Raw genomic sequence first — 25,289 nt, 5'->3', positions numbered from 1 at the left:
GGGAGGTGCTCTTTTTCTGCTGGTCTTCACCCCAGGGCCAGGTGCTAGGTAGGGGCAGAGGGGCTGGGGTCCCTCAGTGCTGGGGGTTACTGCCAAAGCTGAACATGTGTTAAGACCAGGTGAAACCATGGCAAACATGTACCCCAAGGCGCAGTGTGAATGAACAGGGTTCCCCTGTCACCGAACTATCACAATAGCAACCTAGGAAGTGGCAACACCATGGTTAAGAACACAAACTCTGGCCCAGACTGTGTGGCTCAGTGGACTGAGCATCACCCCATGGACTGGGAGGTCCTGGTTTGATTTCTGGTCAGGGCACATGCCCGGGTTGCGAACTTGAAACCCAATGTGGGGCATGCAGGAGGCAGCCAGTCGATGTTTCTCTCTCACATCGATGTTTCATCCTCTCTCTTAAAAAATAAATTTAAAAAAAGTTTATTTATTTTCTTTATTGATTTTAGAGAGAAAGGAAGGGGGAGAGAGAGAGATAGAAACATCAATAAGAGACATCATCGATTAGCCTCTTCCTGCATGCCCCCCCTGGGGATCGGGCCCACAACCTGGGCATGTGCCCTGACCAGGAATTGAACCGGCAACCTCTTGATGCATGGGTTGATGCTCAACTGCTGAGCCACACTGGCCGGGCTAAAGAAATATATTTAAAATAACAACAACAACAACAATGATAATAATAATAATAATAATAATAAAAGAACAAGAACTCTGGGGTCAACCTGCCTGGTCCAAATTCTGCCCCTACAACGTGCCTTGGATCAGTTCCTCACCTACTGAACCTGTAAAGCAGGGATGGCAGTAGCTGCCTCACAGGGCTGATGAAGGATTAAATGAAATACTGGCCGAGAGGGCTGCCCAGTGCCTGGCCCACCTGGCTGGGCAGCAATGTGACTGGGCCAGAGCTTTGCCTTGGCCATCACCTTAGCAGGACCTGGGCTGCAGTGGTCACTGGTGTGCTGCAGGAAGAGTCCCCTCATCACCACCATGGCTCCCTGATTCTCTCCGTTCTACTTCAATTTCTTCATCCCTGGTATTTTTAAATTATAATATAATAAATATACAGAAAATAAGACTTATTTTCTCTGTGCTCTCAGACAGCTAACAATATAAAAAGATAAAAATTCTTCACAAATTCATCTATGAATACAATGCAATTTCAATAAAGATGCCAAATGATATTTTAGGACTTTCTAAAAATTATTCTAAAATTTATATGGTGGCATATAGGCATCAAATAGCTACGTCAACCTTAATGAAAGAGGGCATAGAAGGAAGACTTGAACTATAGATTCTTTAAGAAGTTATTGCAACGTCATAATGATAAATCCAACATGAGGTCTGTGCAAGGATAGGCATGAAGACCAGTGGAACAGAACAGAGGGCTCATGTACACCTAGGAGACTTGATACATAAGAGTGGCATCACCAAGAAGGATGAATGGTCTGATGATGGTGTTGGAAAATTGGCTCATTGTATGGAGAAAAATAGAACAGGATCCCTACTTCACCCCTCATACAGAGATGGGCCCCAGGCAGATTAAAGATCTAAATGGTATGCCAAAACTATGAAGTTCATATAGGAAAACATTTTGCAACATAAGAGCAAAGCAGAACTTCTCAAGCAAAAATTCATAAGCACAAAAAATCAGACTCAAACCAGGCAAATTTAATTACATCAAAATTCAGATTTCTGTTTAATGAAGGACACCCGGGGATATATTAGCAGACATGTGACAGAATACTGGAGGATGCTGGCAACTCGAAAACCAGAGTAACATCTGGAAGTCCTGCCAATCAAAACAAGGACACATTCCCAGTACAGAGAAATGGGCTGAGGTTTTAAAAGCTAATTCAAGAGAAGGAAACATCTAAAATTAACACATTAGTACATGAAGACACATTTAAAAGCATGAGTGATCAGAGAAAGGCACATTTAATAGGGATACATGAAACTGGCAAACGTTAGGAAGCCAGATGGTATCAACGTTCTAGGCTTCCTTGAACATTGCAGAAGGTGGGGAGAGGGTAGGTTTTACTGCCCGGAGAAAAACAGGGTTCTGCTGCTGACTCAGCAATTCTGCTCCTGGTTATTTACCTCAAAGGAACACTCTTAAGGTCTAAAAGGGACAGAACTGATGACATGTGTGGCATTGTTCATCATGGAAGGGAGTTGATGGCATCCCTGGGAACACAGAGAGGTTATTAGTGTGAACCCACGCTGAGGACACACAGCAATACGGATGGAGCTTAAAAACAGTGAAAACAAACTACAAACAAGCAAAACAGGAGATCTGAACACCACATCATTTACACAAATTAAAAATAATAGCATGCTATTTTGGGGGAAAAATACCTATCAGAAAGGTTGCTTACATGGGGCAGGAAATGGGAGTGGGCGTAGGGATAAAAGAAACTAAATATACATAAGAAATGAGATGGTACATGGGGGGAGAAAGAGAAAGAAGCCTATGTTCCATTCCACCAGCCCAGTATGTCACTGCCTTCCTGTTTCCTCATCCTTCCTGCCTCCACCCTGGTGAATTCCCCACAGAGCTAATCACGGAGTGTACACCAGGAGTGATGTCCACACGCTGTCTCATGAGCTTTCCCTCAGTCTAATTTATCCTTCACATGTTATTTGTCACAACAGCATACTATTCCAACCAGAAGAAAAGAATTATTCTTTATTACTGAGAATTGAGATGATGCCTACCTTTCAACCAGTAACAGCAACGATATAACCTTGTTAGGACACCTGCAGTATTTCTCCAGTATTTCACCCCCTGAATCTCCACAAGGCTGCATTGTGACTTTTTCAGGTCCCTTCCTCCAGAAACAAAATAGAAAATATTATATTTTATCACTGCCCTGGTACAAAGAAGAGTATAATCCAGCATGGACTCATAATTATAGATTCATTGTTAGTCTATTTATATTTCTTCTGAATTTAAAATAAAACATTTTCATGGGCTGCTAACCTAATGGTAAGTTTTCTCTGTCCTAAATCAGAGGCTCGTCCTGGATTAGAACCCAAGACACAGGCAGCCTGGCACTGTCCACCATGACAGGCAACCACTCCAGGACCCACACTGATTTCCATCTGTCCTGATGAGGCCACTTTGACCATGCATTGGGCAAGGGCAGTGGTGTCCTGATAAATTTTTAACAGCTAGCTCTGTGAGGAAAAGATCTGTTCTGCAGCATTTGCCTGTTCCCATGGTGTAAATAATGCCATGGCCAATTTTAAGCCAGTTTTTACCAATGTGACATCACTGAACAGAAGTTGGGGAAAGATGCAGAGTAGCTCACCACTGTATTATATATATATATATATATTTTTTTTTTTCATCCTCACCCGAGGACATTCTTCCATTTTTTGTACAGATAGAGTGGGAGGGAGAGAGAGAAAGAGAGAGAGAGGGAAACATCGATGTGAAAGGGACACATCGAGTGGCTGCCACCCGCACGACCAACCAGGGCCGGGGACAAACTGCAACCGAGGTACATGCCCTTAGCGGGAACCGAACCCGGGTCTCTCCGGACCGCAGGCGGACACTCCACCCGCTGAGCCAAACCGGCCAGGACTGTATAATATTTTTAGTATACAGATAGAATAGGCATAAATAACCTCACGATAATAGTATACTGTAGTAAAACAATTAGGAAGAAAAATGCATTTGGGATTTTATTACCTTTATTTTTAATATAATCTATTTACTTATATGTTTTTATAATTTAATTATCACCAATGGCTGTGCCTGTCAACTGGCTCACCAGCATTCCTGAAATCTTAACAATCAGCTCTTCTAAGCTGGCAGAAGCTGGCTCCAGTCCACCATTGGCCAAGGGACCTGCAGCCCAGGTTTTCAGGGCTGATCTGGGTAGTGACAAAAAACTACATTTCCCAGAAGCCTCCTCTCCCAGGATGACCCTCAGCTTCTGAAAGCTGTTACTATGGAGACAGACTAACAGATAGTACAAGCTGTCCTCAGAGGGTGAGCGGGGTGTAGAGGACTGGGGATGCTGGACCCTGCCTGGCAGGGAAAGAGAGGGGGTGAGGGTACTGGTGGTAAGGGGGCTTCTTTTGCCTGGGGGCTTTGAGTTCTCTGGGGAAGTTTTCGCTCTGTGTGTGTGTGTGTGTGTGTGTGTGTGTGTGTGTGTGTTGGGGAGGAAGAGGTTGCTTCTGGGGAGGGGGTGCAAAATGATCTGTGGAGTGGGGAATGCCTCTGGGACTCTGGACAGAGTAGGGTCCAGGGAACTTTGAGGCCAGACTGCCCTCCCCAAAGTGCTACAGCTGACAAGGCAGCCTGATGTGGGGAAGGAAGTATAATGTTTCTGGTCCAGCTCCGCCGTTGATGATGTTGTTCTTGGGCTCAGGGCCCATCACGGTGCCTGCCCCAGTGGTAAGACCCGCTGGCCACTGACATCTCGGCTCTCTCCGTGTCCTACTTCTTTCTTTACTGCCCACGCCCCACCCCCACTATCCTTCAGGGACTTTCCCATCTCGTTAGGCCCCAAAGTGCATGGGTTTCAGAAATATATGGGTTCAAACCCCAGATCTGCTACTACCAAGGTCTGTGACCTTAGTCAGTGCTCTTCACCTCTCTAAGCCTCAAGCTTTTCATCTGAAAAATGGGGAGACCCTGCTCTTTTCTCCGCAGTCCTCATCACCTTCCCCCACCACATCCTGTGCATTGGATCGGTTTTCCTCCTCTTTGGACCTTTGCCCTGTTTGTTGTTAAAAACAACAGATATTTGAGGTGGGGTAATGGAAAGACATGAGCTGGGAGGCAGGAGGCTGGTGGGTCGGCTGAGATGATGTAACAGGAACCTGCTTAAACAAGCAGAGGCTGTTTCCTCATATGATGGGAAGTCTGAAGGTGGTACGCAAGGCCTCCATGGCACCTCCTGGGATTATGGCTCCACCTGTCTTTTCACTGCCGTCCTCAGCAGGCAGCTGTGGTCCCCATGAGTGGTTATCTCATGGTCATGCATTGGTTGTACCTCCTGCTTTATGTCCCTATCCCCGGCAGGAAGAGGACAAAGGGTCTGTGCCAGATGGGCTCATCCCTTTAACATGTAGCAACTTCCACTCACATCTCCGTGGCCAAAACTGGATTCAAATCACAGGGCTGACTTAGCTGCAAGGGAGGCTGGGAAGCTGAATATTTCAAACCAGGCACATTGCTGCCCCCAATAAAATTGGGGTTCTGTTTATGGATGTGGGGGCTGGATTTTTGGGTAGGCAATTAGCAGTCCACCTCAGTGAAACTTGGCTCTGTGACCACAGTAAGGCCTTCCCTAGGGCACACGAGCACATATGGCATCTCAGTGTGGCTCCCAAATGACCTCGTCCTGGGATGACACAGGGCTTGGCCAGAGGAGTGCAAGCTGTATCACGTCTCCCACACACCTGTCCCTTGCTAGGTGCCTTGGCGAAGCCCTGCTTTTGCCTTCTCTGTGCCTCAGTTCCAGTTTTGGTGATGTAACCTTTTTTGTTGTTGTTATATTCCATACCACCACCTTACTATTATGAATAATTTTCTTTAAGCCAATTCACTTATTGGGCTTAATAAATATATTTAAATAGAAAATGTTATAATCCTACAGTGATCCCTTCAGCATTAGCATCACTGGCTGTAAGGGAAGATGCGGTCAGAATAAAGATGTGAGAAGGCAAGCGACGTTAGTAAGTCTGGGCCGTCCCCTCCGGCCCGACAATGGTTCCCAACCTGTGGCCTGCTGTGTTTGTGTTAAGGGAGATTTGTGAGTGCCAGGAAGGTGTTACAGCATGTTAGCACCAAGAAGAGACTTTCTCCTCGATGGAAAGGAAGTTTAAAGGAGACTCGCTTACTCTGATCTAAACCACCGAAAACCATCACCCAGGGACATCAGTGGTCTTGGTGGTCCCCTCCTGGTCTGAAGTTGGCCATTCTGAGTTTATTTATCCCTCCTGCAGAGAATCCATCTCGCGACAACCAGAGACACGCCAGAATGGAGGTCCTGAAGGAAAAAGTGGAGGAGGAGGAGGCAGCCGAGCGGGAGGCAGAGGCTGAGCGGGCAGAGAAGGGCGAGAAGGTGACGAGGCCGTCGGAGGTGCGGAAGGAGGAGCCCACCATGACGCCGGAGATGCTCCGAGATCTGGAGAAGCAGCTGTCAGACATTGAGATTGCCGTCCCAGAGAAGCCCGCGTGAGTGTCGGGTGAGGGCTTCAGGCCCAGGAGCCCTGGAGAGGGTCAGAGCAGGGCTCGGCACAAAGGAGCCAGGCAAACAATGGCACCGGGGCTGGAGGGCAAGCCCAGGGCATAGAGCGAGGCTGCTAAGAGCGAGGGCTCTGCTTTCACACTGCCTGGGCCAAGTCCCCACGCTGCCTCTCACTGACTGCAACCGAGCCAGTCGTTCAACCGCTCTGTTCCTCAGCTCCTTTGTCTGCTCAAAGGGTAGATGCTAATAATGCTACTTCCCTCCTAGGAAGTTGTGAGGATTAAACAAGGAGGGGATAGAGCCCATGGCAGCTAAGGTAGATCAGGGTTCCCTGTGTCCAGGCCTGGACTCGTGGACTAATTAATGCCATCCCTCCTACGGGCACAGGATCGTTACCAAGGACACTATTGACATCTTCAAGCTGCCCTGGTCCTACAGAAGCAACACACCCAAAGAGGAACACCTGCTGCAGGTGGCAGACAACTTCTCCCGCCAGTATAGCCACCTGTGCCCGGACCGCGTGCCCCTCTTCCTGTACCCACTGAACGAGTGTGAAGTGCCTGTAAGGCCAGGTCATGGGGGCAGGGACAGGCGGGCTCGATAACAGAGGGCGGAAGGAGGGGGGCCCACCCACACGCTGTCCTGGACAAGAGCTTATAGAAAGGAAAGGGCAGAGAAATAAGACGAAAAGAGCAGGATAGGCTGTAGGACCCAAGCACTGGACCCCTTTCTTCCAGCCCTGTGACCCAGGGCACGCCCCTGAGTCTCTCTGGGCCTCAGCTTCCCCAACTGTAGATGGCATGGCGGAGGAGGAATCCAAAGGCTGTAAAATGGCAGCCTGCAGGCTGGCAGGCTCGCAGACTGTTCTCTTTGGTCTGAGTGTGATTTTTAACCTGTGTGTTAGCTGCCAGCACTGGAGGCCCAGGGACCCTCATACCCCTTCGGCGGAGCTATGTGAGATCCGGTGCTGGTGGGGCCTCCCTCAAATCCACAGGGAGACCCTGGAGGCTGGCCCGCGGGCCCCAGGTGGCAGAGCAGCTCTTGAAGGGCCCCGTAGCGCTAGGTCCCTCACACTGGGCGGTGGCCGAGAGCCAGACAGACCCAGCTCTGCTGCTGACTGTGAACTGGAGCCAGTTTCCTCTTGGAGCCTCAGTTTCCCCCTCTGTCAATGGCACCTGCCCCACAGGGTCGCTGGGGACCCGGGAGGTGATGCCAGGTCTGGTGGCACTAGGCAGGGCAATGGTGACAGTGAGGCCCTGATTCATCACCAGCACCTGGGGACGGCACAGGCTTATTCTGGGTCTGGGCTGGAAGGGCTTTGAGGAATCCCTTTCTCCAGTTCCCTGGGCACCGGGGAGGAGCCTGAAGCCCAGAGAGGCCGAGAGATCGCCCGCTCCCCCCCGAACTGAGGTGTCTGGCTTCCTGGGAACGCCATGCTCTCCACCCAAGTGGAATGCCCTGCCGGGGCCTTTGGTCTCTCCCCTTGCAGAAGTTTGTGAGCACAACCATCCGGCCCACACTGATGCCCTACCCTGAGCTCTACAACTGGGACAGCTGTGCCCAGTTCGTTGCAGACTTTCTGGCCATGGAAGCCCTGTCTGAACCTCTCAAGCCGGTAAGTGCCACGCTGGGCTGCATCCTCGTGGGCCTAGGACGGGAAGCCAGGCAAGACTGGAGAAATAAGCTCACCCCGTGAGTCTGTTTGGGGAGGCTGGGGCACAGGCTGAGAGGGCCAGCTACTCACCTGAGGTCACACAGCCTGGTCTCCGGCTCCCACTGCTTTGCCTCCTTTGCCTCTTTCGCCTTCAGAGTCTCCCTTTCATGACTCCGGGAGGTGGGGAGAGGGAAGGGAGGGAGGTCCCTGCTACTCACGGCCGCGGCCTCACCTCGGAGCTTCTGGCCAGATCGTGGACTCCTCGCTGAGAAAGGAGGGTGGGAGGGAGGAAGAGATGGGTCCACAGTGGGAACTGAAGAAGGAGAGAAGGAAAGGATGGCGGAAGAAGGTGAAGGGAACTTTGGAATAAAACCATAAAATTGCCCATTAGAGAGCATCAGACCGCAGGCTTCTCCAGTCCACAGGGTCCTCCCCATAAGGAAGTCCACAGCCCCTGAAAACTGTAGGCAAATGTGGATGGCTCTCTCGGGACATGAAGCCTGTGGTTTTCACCCCATTTTTAGCAGGCTCCCCAAACCAAAAAAAAGGTGAGGAGCCCTGTTGGGGTCCAGCCTGCATGGGCACTAGCGCCCAGCCCTGCCGCGTGGGGAGGACGGGCGGGGCAGTGGGCGGCGGCGCTGACCCCCTGCCATGGCCAGCCCTCGCACCTGTACTCCCCGACCACGGTGCTCAAGTACCAGAGGGGCAACTGCTTCGACTTCAGCACGCTGCTCTGCTCCATGCTCATCGGCGCTGGCTACGACGCCTACTGCATCAACGGCTACGGCTCGCAGGACCTGTGCCTCATGGACCTGACGCGGGAGCTGTGCCCGCTCACCGTGAAGCCCAAGAAGGTAGGCTGCCCTGCCCCTCCCTGCCCCGCCCGCAGCAACCAGCTCCATCACCACAGTTCGCACTTCAGAGCCCCGGCGACTCCTCTGACCTCAGCTTCTCAACACAGAGCCCAGGTCCCCGCTGGCTGTCCCTTCCCCTCGTCGGGACTCAGTGGCAGCTTCTATGTTCCCCACGAGGTAAATGTTGTGAATGCCACATGGCTTATACCTTAAGTCAAACTCTTCCAAATGTACCCTGCACATTTGATAAAAGTCCATCTAGCCATTAAAGGGCCCCTTTGCAACAGAAAAAAAAACAAAAAAAAAACCAACCCACCCTTCAGCAGGTGGCAGTTGTTTTTATATCTGTTGACTGAGAGGCCAGAATGACCACAGGCTGCTGTGAACACAAGAACCACTCTTAGGTGAATTCCATTTTAGGAGCCATTAAAGTATCTCTTTGCCTTTGGAAAGTAGCCACACTACAGGCAGAAAATGCTCTTCATGAACTGGGTCGATTTCAAAACTGTGATCAGGGTCAAACCCTGTGGGTGTCTGCAGCTCAGGGATGGGATCCAGCATGACGTGTGCACCTGGTGAGCACCTGGGGGTCCCGGGGTGCTCTGGTGGAGGGAGGCACCAGGTGGGAGCCTCACTCTCTCAGGCCCACCTCCTCAAGGAAGATGGAGTATCATCCAAGGCCTGTGAGCTCTCACATGGGCCTCAGCCAAAATTTTAATTATTAAAATGATACCAATGCTAACAAAGGCAGAGAACTTTCCAGTGTATAAGCCACTTTCCTGTCCACTGACTTGGCTGTCCCTCACGAGGGCACTCAGGAACAAAAATCCAGCCCCCACACACTCGATCTGACATGTTGCCAGAATCGTTGCTGGTGAATGGAGACTTAGGGACTGAGGCCCAGACTGTCTGACTCTAAACCAAGGAGACTCGCTATTTCCCCTCCTAACTGCCACAAGCCACTCTGCAGCTTCTGTGGAGTCTCTCTCTCTCTCTCTCTCTCTCTCTCTCTCTCTCTCTCACACACACACACGCTTTCTTCTCCTTCCTTTCCCAGCAAACTCCTACTTTACATCAACATGAAAGCCTCCAATGGCAAAATCTGGACAATCTGACTGCCGACAATTTGCCCCACTCCCCAGGTCAGATCCAGATCACACCTCCTGTGGGCAGTGGGGAGAGAAGAAGAGAAAACCACATATGAGCACCAGCCCTGATAGGCACCTCCTATGGGCATTGTCCTGTCTTTGCTTCTCAGAACAAGCCTGGACGAAGGTTCTTATTATTCTCATTCCAATTTACAGATGAGCCTGAAGTGTGGGAAGTAGAAGGACTTGCCCAAGGTCACAGAGCAGCTGTGATCTCCTGGTCTGAGGGGTGGCAATTCATCGCTGCTGATCTTCTTCTCTTGTTGGGTGACAGACAGTCCAGGAGAAGGAAGTGGCACCACCTAAGAAGTATGCCGTCAAACCCCCCAGGGACCTGACCAGCAGGTTTGAGCAGGAGCAGGAGATGAAGAAGCAGAAAGAGATCAAAGCTGAGGAGGAGAAGCAGCTGAGGGAGGAAGTGGAGCGCCTCCAGGTGGGTCCACCGCCCTCAGCCCTCAACTCCTGAGCTCAGCTCTCGAGGAAAGGTCTCTAGGAATGGGAAAGAGACACAGGTCATAAGAAAATGTGTTTATGGACCCCTAGTTCCAAATCCCCTCTTCTACCTGTCAACCATCCCGCCTCTGCCTGGCCATGAGGGACCCTTCCACTGGTGGTCAGCCAGCTTCTGGTGACTGACTTCTCAGGTCGGAGCTCTGCTGCCTCAGGTAGCTTGTTTCGTGCTGGGCACTTCTGGTGTCCTCCTCATTCAAGACTCTTTTACTAAAGACCTACCTACATACTCTCTCCCATTCGTCCTCCCAACCATCCTCCCACCTCTCCATCCATCCATCCTCCCAGCTCTCCATCCATCCATCCATCCATCCATCCTCCCACCTATCCATCTATCCATCCATCCATCCATCCATCCATCCATCCATCCATCCATCCATCCTCCCACCTATCCATCTATCCATCCATCCATCCATCCATCCATCCATCCATCCATCCATCCATCCTCCCACCTCTCCATCCATCCATCCATCATCCATCCATCCATCCATCCATCCTCCCACCTATCCATCCATCCATCCATCCATCCATCCATCCATCCATCCTCCCACCTCTCCATCCATCCATCCATCCATCCATCCATCCTCCCACCTCTCCATCCATCCATCCATCCATCCATCCATCCATCCATCCTCCCACCTATCCATCCATCCATCCATCCATCCATCCATCCATCCATCCTCCCACCTCTCCATCCATCATCCATCCTCCCAGCTCTCCATCTCTCCATCTGTCCATCCATCTCTCTTCCCCATCCACATTCCCATCCTCCCTTCCACCCTCTTTTCCTCCCTCCTTTCTTTCCTTTCCTTTCTATGGTATTTACTGAGCATCTCTTTTGGTTCAGGCACTATGGCTACAATACTGAGCATGACACAGTCACCCTTCTCCCAGAGGAAGGAGACTAGGAAACCATATGGTGTCCCACTACTTTTCTTTGGATGAAATCTCACCCAGAAGAATCACAGCAGAGAAAGCCAGTAAATCCCAGCTTCCCTAGAGCTCCAAAGGGCCCAGTTAAAAACCCCAGATTAAATCAGTTCCTGCCATTTTATTGATAAGAAAATGGGCTCAGAGGTGGGGTGATGTTAAGGTCATGCAGCCAGCCAATGGTAGAGTCCGGATCAGAATTCAGCTCTCCTGCTCCCCAACCCTGGGGAGATGACTCCCCCCTTCCCACCCACGTGGCCCATGGTCACCCACCTTTCCTGTGCAGGAGGCGGAGAATGCGAACATCGACCCCCTGCACGGCCTGCGGGTGCACTCTTGGGTGCTGGTGTTGTCGGGAAAGCGCGAGGTTCCTGAGAGCTTTTTCATTGACCCGTTCACGGCTCGTAGCTATAGCACCCAGGACAACCACTTCCTGGGCATCGAGAGTCTCTGGAACCACAAGAACTACTGGGTCAACATGCAGGACTGTTGGAACTGCTGCAAGGTGCCAGGCAGGGGCCTCTGTTGGTGTGGCAGTTATAGTGGGGGTGGGGGCAAATGACCTGTGGGGAGAGCTGGCCACCGGGCCGTGAGGGCCTCAGACTTCCTCCATAGCTGAGTCTCCACAGCCAGCTCCATTCTGATGGGATTATTGTCTCTCTTTTGATTTGTGTACCCTATTAAATGTGGATTGTTAGTTTGTATGAATGACTTAAAAACGTGTTGAAATGCAACATATGTGGCAGAAAAGTGCACGCATCCTAAATGTACAGCTCAATGCATTTCCATAAATGTACACATATAAAAACTCAGAGTCACTTACATACATTAAAAATATATGCACAGCCCTGGCCAGTTTGGCTCAGCGGTTAGAGCGTTGGCCTGCGGACCAGAGAGTCCCAGGTTTGGTTCCCACTAAGGGCACGTACCTCAGTTGCAGTTTGTACCCGGCCCTGGTTGGGTCATGTGGGTGGCAGCCACTCGATGTGTCCCTTTCACATCGATGTTTCTCTCTCTCTTTGTCTCTTCCTCTCTCTCCCTCCCACTCTATCTGAACAAAAAATGGAAAAATGTCCTCGGGTGAGGATAAAAAATAATGTGTATATATATGCACAGCCCGGGCTGGTTTGGCTCAGCGGTTGGAGTGTTGGCCTGCAGACCAGAGAGTCCCAGGTTCGGTTCCCGCTAGGGGCATGTACGAAATATATATATATTTTATATATATATATATGCACACATTTGGGGGGAAGGTCATAACTGGACACAAGGTGACTTTCGGGGGTGGAAGCAATGTTCTATTTCTGGATCTGGGTGCAGGAAACCAAGGTGTGTCCAAGTTATAGAAATTCATTGAGCTGGACACAAATAAAAAGAGAGACAGGCTCTAGGCTCAAGTCCTGTGGGCCTTGGTTTTTTCCAACTTCCCATATTTCCAACCAGGCCAGTTTCCCAAAGGCAGATTCTGGGCCCTTTGCCCCCTACTCCAAAGGGACCCTGTCCGCGGGACTGCTGTTGCCCCCGTGGGGGGCGGGCAGAGTTGATGAGGTACGGTCCAGGGCAGTCACTTTGCCTGCAAGTCAGATGTCCTGAGGTGGAGAAACGTCTGTCTTTAGTGCAGGAGGAACACCCCTCCCTTAGCCTCTGAGCCCAGGGTTGCTCAGCCCTCACCGAACTCACAGGGTTGTGGGAAATACCACCCAGTAGGTGCTTAGAATAGTCAGTCCCTGGACAGTCAATAATGTTAGCTACTATTACTCTTATTTTATGGGAAAACATTTCCATAGCACACAGATGGGGCAGAGCCCAGCCTGCCCTCTCGCAGAGCCCAGGCTCCCAGCCACCATAGTGATCAGTGCCCTCAGCAGGATGATGGCCCTTGGTGGCTGTGACAGTCCTTCTTTGCCCCTTTCCTGTCTTCATCCTCTTCTCAAAGCACCTCTCGGACTAATGCCAGGCGAATGAAATGTATGGCAGGGATAATAGACATGGAAGGGTGGCCTGGTGGGAAAATGAGGCCAGAGGGGCAGCACTGCATCACCAAGTGAGGGCATGAGAAAGAGATCATGACTCTGGCTGTCCCCTTTCCTGCCAAATGAGCAGGGACTCAGCTGCTTTGTTCCTTCAAAGAAAGCTGAAGTGGCATTGGGGGCAGCAGTGAGGCGACACAGGACAGCAAGACACCCCAGGCTCACAGGAGCTGTCCTTTGTCATGCTTTTCCTATAAAAATAGACATTTGAGTAGCAAAATGCCTAACTACTGCTTACTACCCACCAAAGTGACAGAATGGAGGACGTGATTGAGAGAAATACCAACATCGGTACAATTTGGTGCTTCTCCACGAAGCCTTGACCAGACGCAATCACCGTTGCATCCATGAGCAGTCTCTCTCCCTCTCCTCCATGTCCTCTCTCCACCCGCCCCCCAGCTGGAGTAGAGAAATACTCAGGAGCCCTCCAGGGCTCAGACACAACAGTGAGGGTGAGGATTAGGCTGGCTTCATACTGAAGCCCTCATGGGCAGCTGCTCTTAAGCCTTTTCCCTCCTCCTGGGGCATGACTGCTCCTAGGACAAGGAGGCTGGGATACGGTGGGGAGCCTCGGTTCAGCTGGGCTGGGATGAAAAGAGGTGGGGGACGCATGCCATGGAAGAGAAACTCCACCTGCCTCCTCTGTACGATGTCCCATGTGCCTGGCTACTTCCCTCCCCCGTGTGAGTAGACACCGGGAGGAGGCCCCTTTCCAAGCCTTCCATCACCCCTCCCATAAACTCGCACTGCTTGGGTTCGCTCTGCATGCTGCTGGGGACGCCCCCCGACAATGCAGAATGACTCCACAGCCAGACTAGCCCAGGCTGGCGTTTCTAAGTCTTTCACAGAGACCAACAATGAGATTTCTTCACGGGGAGACTGAGCAACAGAAAGGGTGTTCCAGCCCCGCTTGGAGCCTTGGTTTCCTTGTTGAAATGAGGAGGTGGGCGTGGACTCACGGGGCTGCCAAGCTGGCATTCCACCCCTGACCGGGCCCCAGGTCCCTTCTCCACTCTGAGAACAGCTGTTTCCCACCACCCTATGGACAGGAGGGGGAGTGATGGCTGTGGGTGCACTCAGCTGATCCCCTCCCCCATTAGGACTTGGTCTTTGACCTAGGAGACCCTGTGAGGTGGGAGTACATGCTTTTGGGGACCGATAAGCCTCACCTGTCCATGACTGAGGAAGACGAGGATGGCTTGAATGATGACGATGATGTCCTGAACGATGACGATGATGTGGACAATCTGGTGAGTCTCATCCGCCTGTGGGGCGGGGGGTGGGGGGGAGGGCTTCACATCCTGTCTTGCTTCAGGCGGGCTTAACAAATGTCTAGCCGGCATGCATGTGTGTGGGAGAGGACAGTCCAGCTAGACCAATTATAGATTCCTCTAACCAGAAGGGCCTGGACTATGGCTCATTTTTATAGATGGGCAAACTGAGGTTCAGACAGAGTCAATGACCTGCCCAGGACACTTCCCCCCCCCCCCCCATGAAGCAGGGGAGGGCTGGGACTTGCATTCAGATCTGCCCTCCACATGGTCTGTCCTATTCAGAGAGTGCCCCTCGGAGCAGGCCGAGGGAGCCCCAGGCTGGTCCTTCCTCACTTCTGGCCCTTCCTGCACTTTAAAGCCTTTCTTTCTTTCTTTCTTTCTTTCTTTCTTTCTTTCTTTCTTTCTTTCTTTCTTTCTTTCTTTCTTTCTTTCTTTCTTCCTTCCTTCCTTCCTTCCTTCCTTCCTTCCTTCCTTCCTTCCTTTCTTTCTTTCTTTTTTTGTTAATCTTCACCAGAGGATATTTTTTCCATTGATTTTTAGAAAGAGTGGGAGGAAGGGAGGGAGAGAGAGAGAGAAAGAGAGAGAGAGAGAAACATTGATGTGAGAGAGAGAGACATAGATTCATTGCCGGGGATCAAACCTGCAACCCAGGTACGTGCCCTTGACCAGGAATTGAACTCATGACCCTTTGGTTTGTGGGCCTACCCTCTACTCACTGAGCAAAACTAGCAGGGCTACTTCTAGGCCTTTCTTGTCCCTCCTATTAGCTTTCCTGAGGGCCATTGGCCTGGGACATTCCCCAAGTCGCCAGCATCCCTTCTCTGATTTCCTGGTCTTCAGGCAGGTCGGCAGGAAGCCTGTGTGAGCAGGTCAGGGCCCAGAGGCCTTAGGGATCGGCTCTGACACCTTGGGCCAGCTTCCTGGTCACCAAAAGCTTCAGTTTCATCAACCGTATGCCAAGTGGAGGAAGGGGGTCAAGTTTGGTCATAGAACTAATAATAGGTGTATTCATTTGCTAGAGTTGCCATAACAAAGTACCACAGGCTGGGGGGCTTAAGCATCAGACCTTTACTTTCTCACAGTTCTAGAAGCTGGAAGTCCAAGACCAAGGTGTCTTCTGAGACCGCTGTCCTTGGCTTGTAGAGGGCTGTCTTCCCCATGTCCTCACCTGGGCTTCCCTTCGTCTGTGTCCTAATTTCCTCTTAGAAGGCACTAGTCCTACTGGATTATGGCTCACCCTAATGACCTCCTTTTAACTTAATTACCCCTTTAAAGATTCTATCTCCAAAGATAGTCTCGTTCTGAGGTACTAGGGGTTAGAAAATATGAATTCTGGGGGACACAATTCAGCCCATAACAATAGGTAACTCTCATATGGCCCTTACTAAGTGCCCATTGGTGCTTAACCTGAAATAATTTGTCTAAATCTTCACAACCATTGGGCGACGCGGGTACTAGTATTATCATCTATGATTATTATCATCCACTTTACAGATGGGAAGACTTACACACAGGGGACTGAAGTAATTTACCCAAAGTTACATAGCCAGTAGGTGACAGAGCTGGGTTTGAACCTGGGATTTGAGTCTGGTTCTGTCATCTGGGTTCTCAATGGGCGACTCTCTTCTACCTGCTGGGACTGCTTGAGGACAAAATGGGACCACTGGTGTGATGTGCCAGGCGCAGCACTGTAGACATGCCTGAAAATTGTATTGAGCATATTCAGTGTCCTCAGCTCTGGAGACTAGACAGCAAATCTGGGTGCACAGGCGCCCCCTGCTGGCCTCAAAGGGTGGGCTGAGTAGATGAGCCAGTCAGTGGCAGAGTCTGAGTAATGTTTGTGGGCAAAAGGTTTTAAATTGAGCCCTGGCCAGTTTGACTCAGCGGTTAGAGTGTCAGCCTGTGGTCCAGAGAGACTCCGGTTTGGTTTCCGCTAAGGGCATGTACCTCGGTTGCAGTTTGTCCCCGGCCCTGCTTGGGCCCTGTGGGAGGCAGCCGCTCGATGTGTCCCTTTCACATCGATGTTTCTCTCTCTCTCTCTCTCCCCTTTCCACTCTGAACAAAAAATGGAAAAATGTCCTCGGTGAGGATGAAAAAAAAGTTTTAAATTGAGAAATCCTTTTCAAGTTTCTGTGGTCACCTAGTTTGAGGACCATTTGTCTAGGCCAGGCCTGATTTTACAGTTGGGAAACTAAGACTCAGAGAGATAAAACAAACCAATAATGACAGCCAGGCAGTGTTCCCAGCCTTTTACATACCTTCTATCAGTTAACCTCCCCACCGAGGGCTCAGTTGGGAAACTGAGGCTCAGAGCAGTTAAGGGACTTTCCCAGGACCCCTTGAACGGTGTTAGATGGAGAGTGGCGCTTGGGGCCACTTGACTCTGGAAGCCACTTTCTTTCTTTTTTTCTTTTTTTTATCCTCACCTGAGGACACTTTTCCATATTTTGTTCAGATAGAGGGGGAGGGAGAGAAAGAGAAAGAGAAACATCGATGTGAAAGGGACATATCAAGTGGCTGCCACCCGCACGACCAGCCAGGGCCGGGGACAAACCGCAACCGAGGTACATGCCCTTAGCGGGAACCGAACCCGGGTCTCTCCGGACCGCAGGCCGAAGCTCTAACCGCTGAGCCAAACCCGCCAGGGCTGGAAGCCCCTTTCTTAACGAAGGGCCCGTGGCTGTGCCTGGTGCCTCCGACAACCGAAGGCAGGTGGGCGTGCAGGCAAGGGTGCTGCTGTCCTAGCCAGGAGGGTGCAGGGGAGGTCCCAGCCCACTGGGAGGAGACTCCTCCTCTTCCTCCCTCTCCGGGGTCACACCAGGCCAGGTCAGAACTGCCCTGACTTCTGGCTCCCTAGGGAGCTGACAAGGCACCCTGGCTTGGCCTTGGTCGGGAGGTGGGGGGGTGGCTTTGCCTGTACAGTCTGACCAGACCAGCCCACCCTGCCCCCGCCTCTTCCAACAGGGCAAAGAAGAAGAGGATAAAAGCTTTGACATGCCGCACTCGTGGGTGGAGCAGATCGAGATCTCCCCAGAGGGTGTGTGTGTGTGTTTACTCCCCTCCCTAGGACCTGGGTTCCTGGGATGGTCTGTGGCAACAGTGAGACGGGGATGCCAGCAGAGGCTGCCCTGACCCCTCATCCCCTCATTCCTACCCCTCCTGCTTTCGGCTGCCCCCTCCTCATCCTTCCTTCCTGCCACACATGCTCAGCGCTGCCATCGAGGGCCTGGCGTACAGGAGGGGGCTCAGTTAACTCTGCTGGGTGATGGCATGTGGGAGGTGGAGGACGGAGCACCAGGACACAGTCGTTCCCCTCCCTCACCCCACCTACCAGGAAGAGGCTTTGCACAGTGCCCAGATGGCACAGGGGACGGAAGGTGTCAGGACCGGGGAGGGGGGGGCAGGCAGAGAAAGCAAAAGGACAGGGACACTTGTGCCTCACGTCAGCATCTACTGGCTGCTGAGTCTCCCTTCTGGGAGTCCCTAGACCACAAGGTCGGCATAGGCCATTGGCTATTCAAACAGGGTGGGAAGGGCCAGAGAAGGTGCATGAGAACCCAGGGGAGGAGCCCCCGGCTGGGGGGCTCAGGGTTGGGGCCTGCGGGTGGGGGGAGAAAGGGCTTCCAGGAGGAGGGGTCATCTGAGCTAAGCTGTAAAACATCACAAGAAGTCAGGTTAGGGCAGGAGGGGATGGTGTTCCTGGCAGAGAGACCTGCAGAGGCAAAGGCCTGGCAGTGTGTGGTGTGGCAGGGCATGGGTCCTCTGGTTGGCTCAGATCTGAGAACTCCTCCGGGGCAAGAGCCACCCCTTGCGTCCATTCTCCTTGGTCCCCTGGAGCGGGCTTGGGGCCTGGAGGAGCTTAGCACCTGGGTCAGTGGACAATGGCTGAATAAGTAGCTGAGTGGGGTTGGTCCTCCCTTCCCCTGATCTGGGGAGGTCCCTTACCCCAGCCCACTCTGTCTACAGCGTTTGAGACCCGCTGCCCAAATGGGAAGAAGGTGATACAGTACAAGAGGGCCAAGCTGGAGAAGTGGGCTCCGTACCTCAACAGCAACGGCCTCATGTGCCGCCTCAGCACCTACGAGGACTTGGAGTGTAAGGGGGGCAGCTGGGCATGGGGAACAGGTCCCCCGACATATTGTGTGACATTAGACAGGTCACTGACTCTCTTGGTGTGAGTGTGGGCCCTGCTGGCATCTGTGTGTTGGGAATGGTGGGACAGAGGCTGGGGCAGCTGGCCTGGCTGCAGCCAGCACCAATTGGCCCCACAGGTACCAAGATTTTGGAGATAAAGGAGTGGTACAAGAACCGGGAGGACATGCTAGAGCTGAAGCAGATAAACAAGGTCACAGGCCTGAACACTGACTACTTCAAGCCGGGTCACCCCCAGGCTCTGCGTGGTGAGTGGACCCCCTTGCCGGGCCAGCCAGGAGCCCTGGTGGGGCCTCGTCTACTCCTTAGGGCAGCCTCTGTGCCACTGGTGTGTGGTGGGAAAAGCAGTGTCTGTGCATCACAGGGTTCTTTGGGTGGCAAGCAACAGAAACCACCCCGCCTCCCCAAGCAAACCAGATGTGAGAGGTCAGGGGAAGCGCAGGAAATCCAAGGAGACATGACAAATGTTTTTCCAGGAAAGTGGGAGCCAGGCCCACATGCCGATTCCGTGGTTGGGATCAGGCCCACCGTAGGAGACCACATTTATAGAGGGGGTCAGGATGCTGAGCAATGAAACCAACAAATGCCCCAACAAGGGTGATGTAGAGGGCAGAGGGTGTGGAAGTTGTGGACATGATCATGAGCCCTGGGAAGGGAAGGAAGGACACGCCTTAGGAGAGAATCAACAAGAAGTCACAAAAGGAAACATAGTGTACTAAAAAATGGGCAGCCTCACTTGATGATTGAAATAAATAAATAAAACTAGTTCACTAGGGGCCATCTTACAACCCTCATGTCATCAAAGATGAAAAAAGTGGTCCTACAGGAGGTGAGCAAGTGTGCAAAACAGCAGACAGTCGCCTCTGTCACTACTGGCAGGGCAGCAAGTTGGCACGACGTTTCTGGAGGGCATTTGGGCAAAATAAGCAATACCAGCCTTAAAATATTTATGCTTTGTGACCAGCAGTTCAATGGCTGAGAATTTGTCCTGAGCAGATAATGGGCAAGAATTTTTTTTAAATGCATGATGCAGATGTTCATCATGGTGTTATTTATAATAAGAAAAAGACTGGAAACAGCCTAAATACCCAGCAGTGGGGGATGGGTTGCAGACCTAAGGCTCATCCATGAGCTGTGCCTTCTTCCTGGAGTCCGGGGTCACCGTTGGGTTGTCCAGCCAGTGGCCAGGGCACCTGGTACTGACCCAGCCGCCTCCCGGCCCTGCCTCCCACTGCAGTGCACTCATACATGTCCATGCAACCGGAGAGGGAGCGCAGCATGGAGTTCTACGGAACGGCTCGGGGGGACGGCCTCATAAAGCGGGAGGAGACGACCACGACGATGACGGAATACTATCAAGGCCGGCCCGACTTCCTCTCCCACCGCCATGTCATTTTTGGGCCCAGGGTCAAGAAGTTCACTGTGAACAGTGCAGAGTCAAACCCCCGGCCCATGGTGGTAAGGGCTTACTGGGTCTGGGGGCAGGGTGCCTGCTGCGGTGACCGGCCAGGGTGGCCCCAGGATGGGGACAGCCCTGACTGGAGCAGCATCTTTCCCAGAGCCCTTTCCCATTTGTGCCCTCAGCCACTAGGCCAGGAGGTATTATTTCCTTACTGTTATAAAAAGTGTACACTTAGACTAAACATTTAGAATATATGAAAAAATATATGTCGCTTCTCAGCTTTTTGGCTAAGATCAAGTGTAGAATATATGAAAAAATATAAAATGTAAAGAGAAAAAAGTAAAAAATATTTCAGAATTGCATCTCTCAAATATTACTATATAATATAGGTTTGGTTTTGAGATGTGTATGTGTGTGAAGGTAGAATCCCTGTACCACCCACTCAACATTAAATTGTGCATTTTTTTCTTCATATCATTACAAATTATTTGGCAACTGAGTTTAATGGCTGCATACCGGAAAACAAACAAAAAACCTCTTTCTAGTAGTAAGGGAGGTCTAGTGATAGAGAAGGCTACCTGGCGATGTAGTGAGCTCCCCATCTCTGGGGGTGAGTAAGCAGAAGCTTGTGGAGGGAGCTAGAGAAAAAAATCCAGCACCACACATGGCTGGAGTAGCTTGGCACTGAAACTCACAGGGCCACAGAACCATTGCCTGGTTAGAAGGAGCTGCTCTACACGAACCCCTAAATGACCCCAGACTCCAGTGTCCTTGAGTGTCCTTTACTTCTGCTCTCGTGGACACAGAAATCTCCTTTCCCACCGTCCATCCTATGCATGTTCTGGCCTCCCAGAAAATCACAGAGCGGTTCTTCCGCAACCCCGCAAAGCCTGCGGATGAGGACGTGGAGGAGAGAGTGTTTCTGATTTTGGAGGAGCGGATCCAGCTGCGCTACCACTGCCGCGAAGATCACATCACGGCCTCCAAGCGCGAGTTCCTGCGCCGCATGGAGGTGGACAGCAAGGGCAACAAGATCATCATGACTCCCGAAATGTGTATTAGCTTTGAGGTGGGCCTGGGGGTCGTGGCAGGCAGGGGCGGGCTGGTGGGTGAGGAGAAGGAAATAGGGCCTGTGTCTCATCCCAGCAGCTTGGGAGAGCTGGGATGGAAACTCTAGGTTCCCAGGCCAAAGTTCATCTCTGCCCCTTGGGAGAATCAAGAGCTCCCATTCTAGGACCCTTCTTTTTGCAGCTCTTCTGAAAATCTTCCCCTTTCTACCAAGAAAGACTACCCAGCCAGCAAGACCACTCTGCACTGTCTACTTCCCAGCCCTGGGCAGAGCAGCCCCCGCACCCTGAGACCGACACTGTAGGAGACTATCCTCTCCAATCCATGGGGCAGGCTTTCCTAGCTCAAATTCTTGCTTTCCTGGCACATTCTTCTGATTCTCTAGCTTCTCTTCTATTATTACCTATTATTCCATAGATGAGGAAACTGAGCTCAGAGAGGTTAAGCAACTTGCTTGAGGTCACACAGCTATGAAATGGCAGGGGAAGATTTGAACCCAAGAGATCTGGCTCCAGAGTCTGTTCCTGACTCCAGCTGTTGCTGCCTCTCTGTGCCACTGTGGTTGCTATTCCAGGTGGAGCCCATGGAGCACACCAAGAAACTTCTCTACCAGTATGAGACCATGATACAGCTGAAGAATGAGGAGAAGTTGTCCAGACATCAGGTCTGGGAATCGGAGCTGGAGGTAGGGTTCCATGAGAGAGTGGGAAGGTGGGAGGTAGCAGGGGTGAGGGGCGGTGTGTGACTTAACCATACCCTCCCCCACTTTCCAATTCAGGTGCTGGAGATCCTGAAGCTTCTAGAGGAAGAGGAGGAGGCACACACGCTGAAAATCTCCATCTATGACACAAAGCGCAATGAGAAGAGCAAGGAGTACCGGGAGACCATGGTGAGCCTCGCTCCTTGACCCCGGCCCTGACTTTTTCTGGACTCCCTGGGCCTCCAGAGTGATGAGGATGATTCGGGATTCTGCCAGGAATCTCTTTATAGGGGATGAAGTTATTGACACCATTATGGTCATCCTTGCTGCTAAGCTGACCATTTCTATGTTTCACCCCAAAGAGCACCCAGGATCCAAGCCAGGTCTCCCCCACTTTCAGGGGCTGAGGCCAACCCAAGGCCTCTACTGCACACAGAAAGAATGAAAATTGTGAGCCCACCTCCACATGGGGCTCCCATTGAGGCTGAGACCTGGCTGTTAGCCTCAGCACGCCAACTCTAGCCATAGGCATGAGTTCTCCATCCCCTGCAGCACAGAGTGTTCAGGTTACACCCTCAGGTCGCAAGGCCCAGCTTGGTTTCGAAGCCAGCTTCTAAATCTCCTTCACCAACCAAGTACAGATTTCTAAAAATAGTTTGAGGTTGGAGAAGCAAGACAGGGCATCATATGACTGGTTCTCAGACTCCTAGGGATGGGTATCAGTCCCCACATCTCCAACTTCCTTGGCCCTTGTTTGCCAACACAGACATAAGGCTCCAGGGTGAAAGGGAAAAAGGGAGAGAGTTACTAGCAGTTTTTATTTAACGTCATTAATAACAACCATTCATTACCATTTACTGAGCAAGCATCTACTGAGCATTAGGTGTGTGCTGAGGCTCAGGTAGAGACACGTGAATTCATGTAAGACAGAGTTGACTGTTACCAATAACCACAGGTACAGGAGATAGCACACAGGCCCCTCTGAAACCTCAGTCCCAGAGGCACCAAGGACTGGGTTCTGGATTTGAGGCCTGGTTCTGTGTGGTCACATGTCAGTGCAGAGCTGGCCGGGAGGTCTCTGCAGCCCCTGCTGGTCCAGCTGACCCCTCCCCCACCCTCACAGGAGCGAGTGATGCACGAGGAGCACTTGCGGCAGGTGGAGGCCCAGCTGGACTACCTGGCCCCGTTCCTGGCACAGCTACCCCCAGGAGAGAAGCTGACACGCTGGCAGGCCATGCACCTCAAGGATGAGTGCCTCAGTGACTTCAAGCAGCGGCTCATTGATAAGGCCAACCTTATCCAGGCCCGTTTCGAAAAGGTATAGCCAGGGCTCGGGCAGAGGAGAAGACCTCGGCATCCGCATCTTGAAAATGGGCTCAGGGCTGTTTGCCTACCATGTCACAGACTTGTGAGGGACTAATTGCTTGGAGTTTCCAAATGACCAAGTTAAGCAAATGAATGGATGGATGGGTGGTTGGATGAATGGGTGGAGGGATGGATGGATGGATAAATGCACCATGCAGTTCCCATACATCATCTCATTAAATCTTCACAAAGAACTCTCTGTGGTGGTGGTGATGATGGTGGGTATATACAATGATCCTCATTTGGCAGACAAAAAATTGGAAACTCTGAAAATGTAATTTGTCCAGAGCCACATGGTTGTCTCAGTCTTGGATCCTGCTCTGACATCATGGACAAAATATCCCTCTAAACACAACTTTGGTGGCTCCCACTCAAGCTATTTTTTGGCCCTGCCTCTGTTCCTCTGGCTTCTGTGGGTGGGGGTAGCAGAGTCAACCCTCGGGCTGTGTGGTGATCAGGGGGTCTCAGCCCACAGCCTGGGTGAGGGTCAGCTCTCATCAACCCTCCTGCTCTCTCCTCCCCATGCCCACAGGAGACCCAGGAGCTGCAGAAGAAGCAGCAGTGGTACCAAGAGAACCAGGTGACCTTGACGACCGAGGACGAAGACTTGTACCTGAGTTATTGTTCTCAGGCCATGTTCCGCATCCGCATCCTGGAACAGCGGCTTAATCGGTGAGGGGACAGAAGAGCCCGAAGGGACCTACTAGGAAGCTGGAGCACCAGCTTTATAACCCTACCACCACCTCTCCCTACTCCCTCTGATTTCAGACACAAGGAGCTGGCCCCGCTGAAGTACTTGGCTCTGGAGGAAAAGCTCTACAAGGACCCACGCCTGGCAGAGCTCCTGAAAGTCTTTGCTTGATGCCTCTCCTGGGGCTTCAGCCTAAACTGCCAGAGAAAGAAACCTCCCCACAGCTCAGCCTCTGTATTCCCTACACCCAGCTAATGACCGCGGACTCAGGTACCTGGCCTCGCTGCCACTCCACCTCCCTGCAGCCCTGCCTGTTCCTGCTTCTCATGCGTTTATTTTCCTGTAAATAAACACACTTTTAATTTGCAATTTATACCTCATGTTTCACAAGCTCCAGCACCAGCCTTTCATCCTTCCCTTGCTTATCTATAGCCTGGGACCACCCCCTGCACCCACCTTGCCACCTAGGACACTGACTTTCTGTCCTTTCCATTGGAATGTTGAGCCTTTGCAGCACCTGTGCAGATGGTCTCAAGAATTATCTAGCCTAAAATGGCAATAATATGGAGGCTGAGCAACCCTGCTTGGTCTCAGTGGAAACGAACAACAACCACATGAATAACATGTTTGCATTTCTTAAAAATAATATCAAAGATTCCAGATACAAAAAAGTATGTACTGCATGATTCAATTTCTATGAAGAACAAAAAAAAGGCAAAATTAACCTATGGTCTTAGAAGTCAAGGTAGTGGTTACTCTTCGAGGTGAGGGTTAGTGAATGGTAGGGAGCACCAGGGGAACTTCTGGGGCACTGGTAATATTCTTCTTGATCTGAGTATGTTCAGATGGTAAAAACTCATCAACCTTGTACACTTTCAGTATACATGGGCTATGTGTATTATACTTCAGTACTGACTGTTTCAAAATGGTGATCATGACTCTTAATCAAACTTTAACTTCCATTTAAAAAGAAATTCAGGCCCTGGCCGGTTTGGCTCAGTGGTTAGAGCGTCGGCCTGTGGTCCGGAGAGACCCGGGTTCGGTTCCCGCTAAGGGCACGTGCTTCGGTTGCAGTTTGTCCCCGGCCCTGGTCGGTTGTGCGGGTGGCAGCCACTCGATGTGTCCCTTCACGTCGATGTTTCTCTCTCTCTCTCCCTCCCACTCTATCTGTACAAAGAAATGGAAAAATGTCCTCGGGTGAGGATAAAAAAAAAAAAAAAATAAAAATAAAAAATAAAAAGAAATTCAGGGGAAAAGGAATAAGGTAAATGACACTAGAAGGGAAAAGTCAGACAA

The 25,289-nt window shown here is 51.4% G+C and overlaps 1 protein-coding gene across 1 annotated transcript; it reads left to right on the top strand.

Moving 5' to 3' along the window:
• The first annotated feature begins 4,351 nt into the window (after window positions 1–4,351).
• Window positions 4,352–24,362, top strand: DRC7 (dynein regulatory complex subunit 7). The gene is made up of 18 exons (XM_036275760.1): window positions 4,352–4,417; window positions 5,974–6,205; window positions 6,606–6,780; window positions 7,708–7,833; window positions 8,532–8,726; window positions 10,149–10,307; window positions 11,601–11,819; window positions 14,442–14,591; window positions 17,580–17,652; window positions 18,582–18,710; window positions 18,887–19,015; window positions 20,005–20,225; window positions 21,023–21,238; window positions 21,812–21,922; window positions 22,016–22,126; window positions 23,061–23,255; window positions 23,835–23,974; window positions 24,071–24,362. The coding sequence occupies exons 2-18, from the start codon at window positions 6,009–6,011 to the stop codon at window positions 24,162–24,164; spliced, it is 2,640 nt and encodes an 879-aa protein (XP_036131653.1). The 5' UTR covers window positions 4,352–4,417; window positions 5,974–6,008; the 3' UTR covers window positions 24,165–24,362.
• Window positions 24,363–25,289: the final 927 nt, after the last annotated feature.

Source organism: Molossus molossus, unplaced genomic scaffold (genome assembly GCF_014108415.1).
Source record: "Molossus molossus isolate mMolMol1 unplaced genomic scaffold, mMolMol1.p scaffold_m16_p_21, whole genome shotgun sequence".
In the NCBI taxonomy this organism is placed as follows: Eukaryota; Metazoa; Chordata; class Mammalia; order Chiroptera; family Molossidae; genus Molossus; species Molossus molossus.
This window is presented reverse-complemented; position numbering and strand designations above follow the sequence as displayed.

Bases quoted from the DNA above. Each gene is read 5' to 3' on its own strand.
- DRC7 (XM_036275760.1), top strand. From the start codon at position 6,009: ATGGAGGTCCTGAAGGAAAAAGTGGAGGAGGAGGAGGCAGCCGAGCGG. The intron at 19,016-20,004 runs GTGAGTGGACCC...CTCCCACTGCAG, and splicing joins TCACCCCCAGGCTCTGCGTG to TGCACTCATACATGTCCATG. The intron at 23,256-23,834 runs GTATAGCCAGGG...CCATGCCCACAG, and splicing joins TCCAGGCCCGTTTCGAAAAG to GAGACCCAGGAGCTGCAGAA.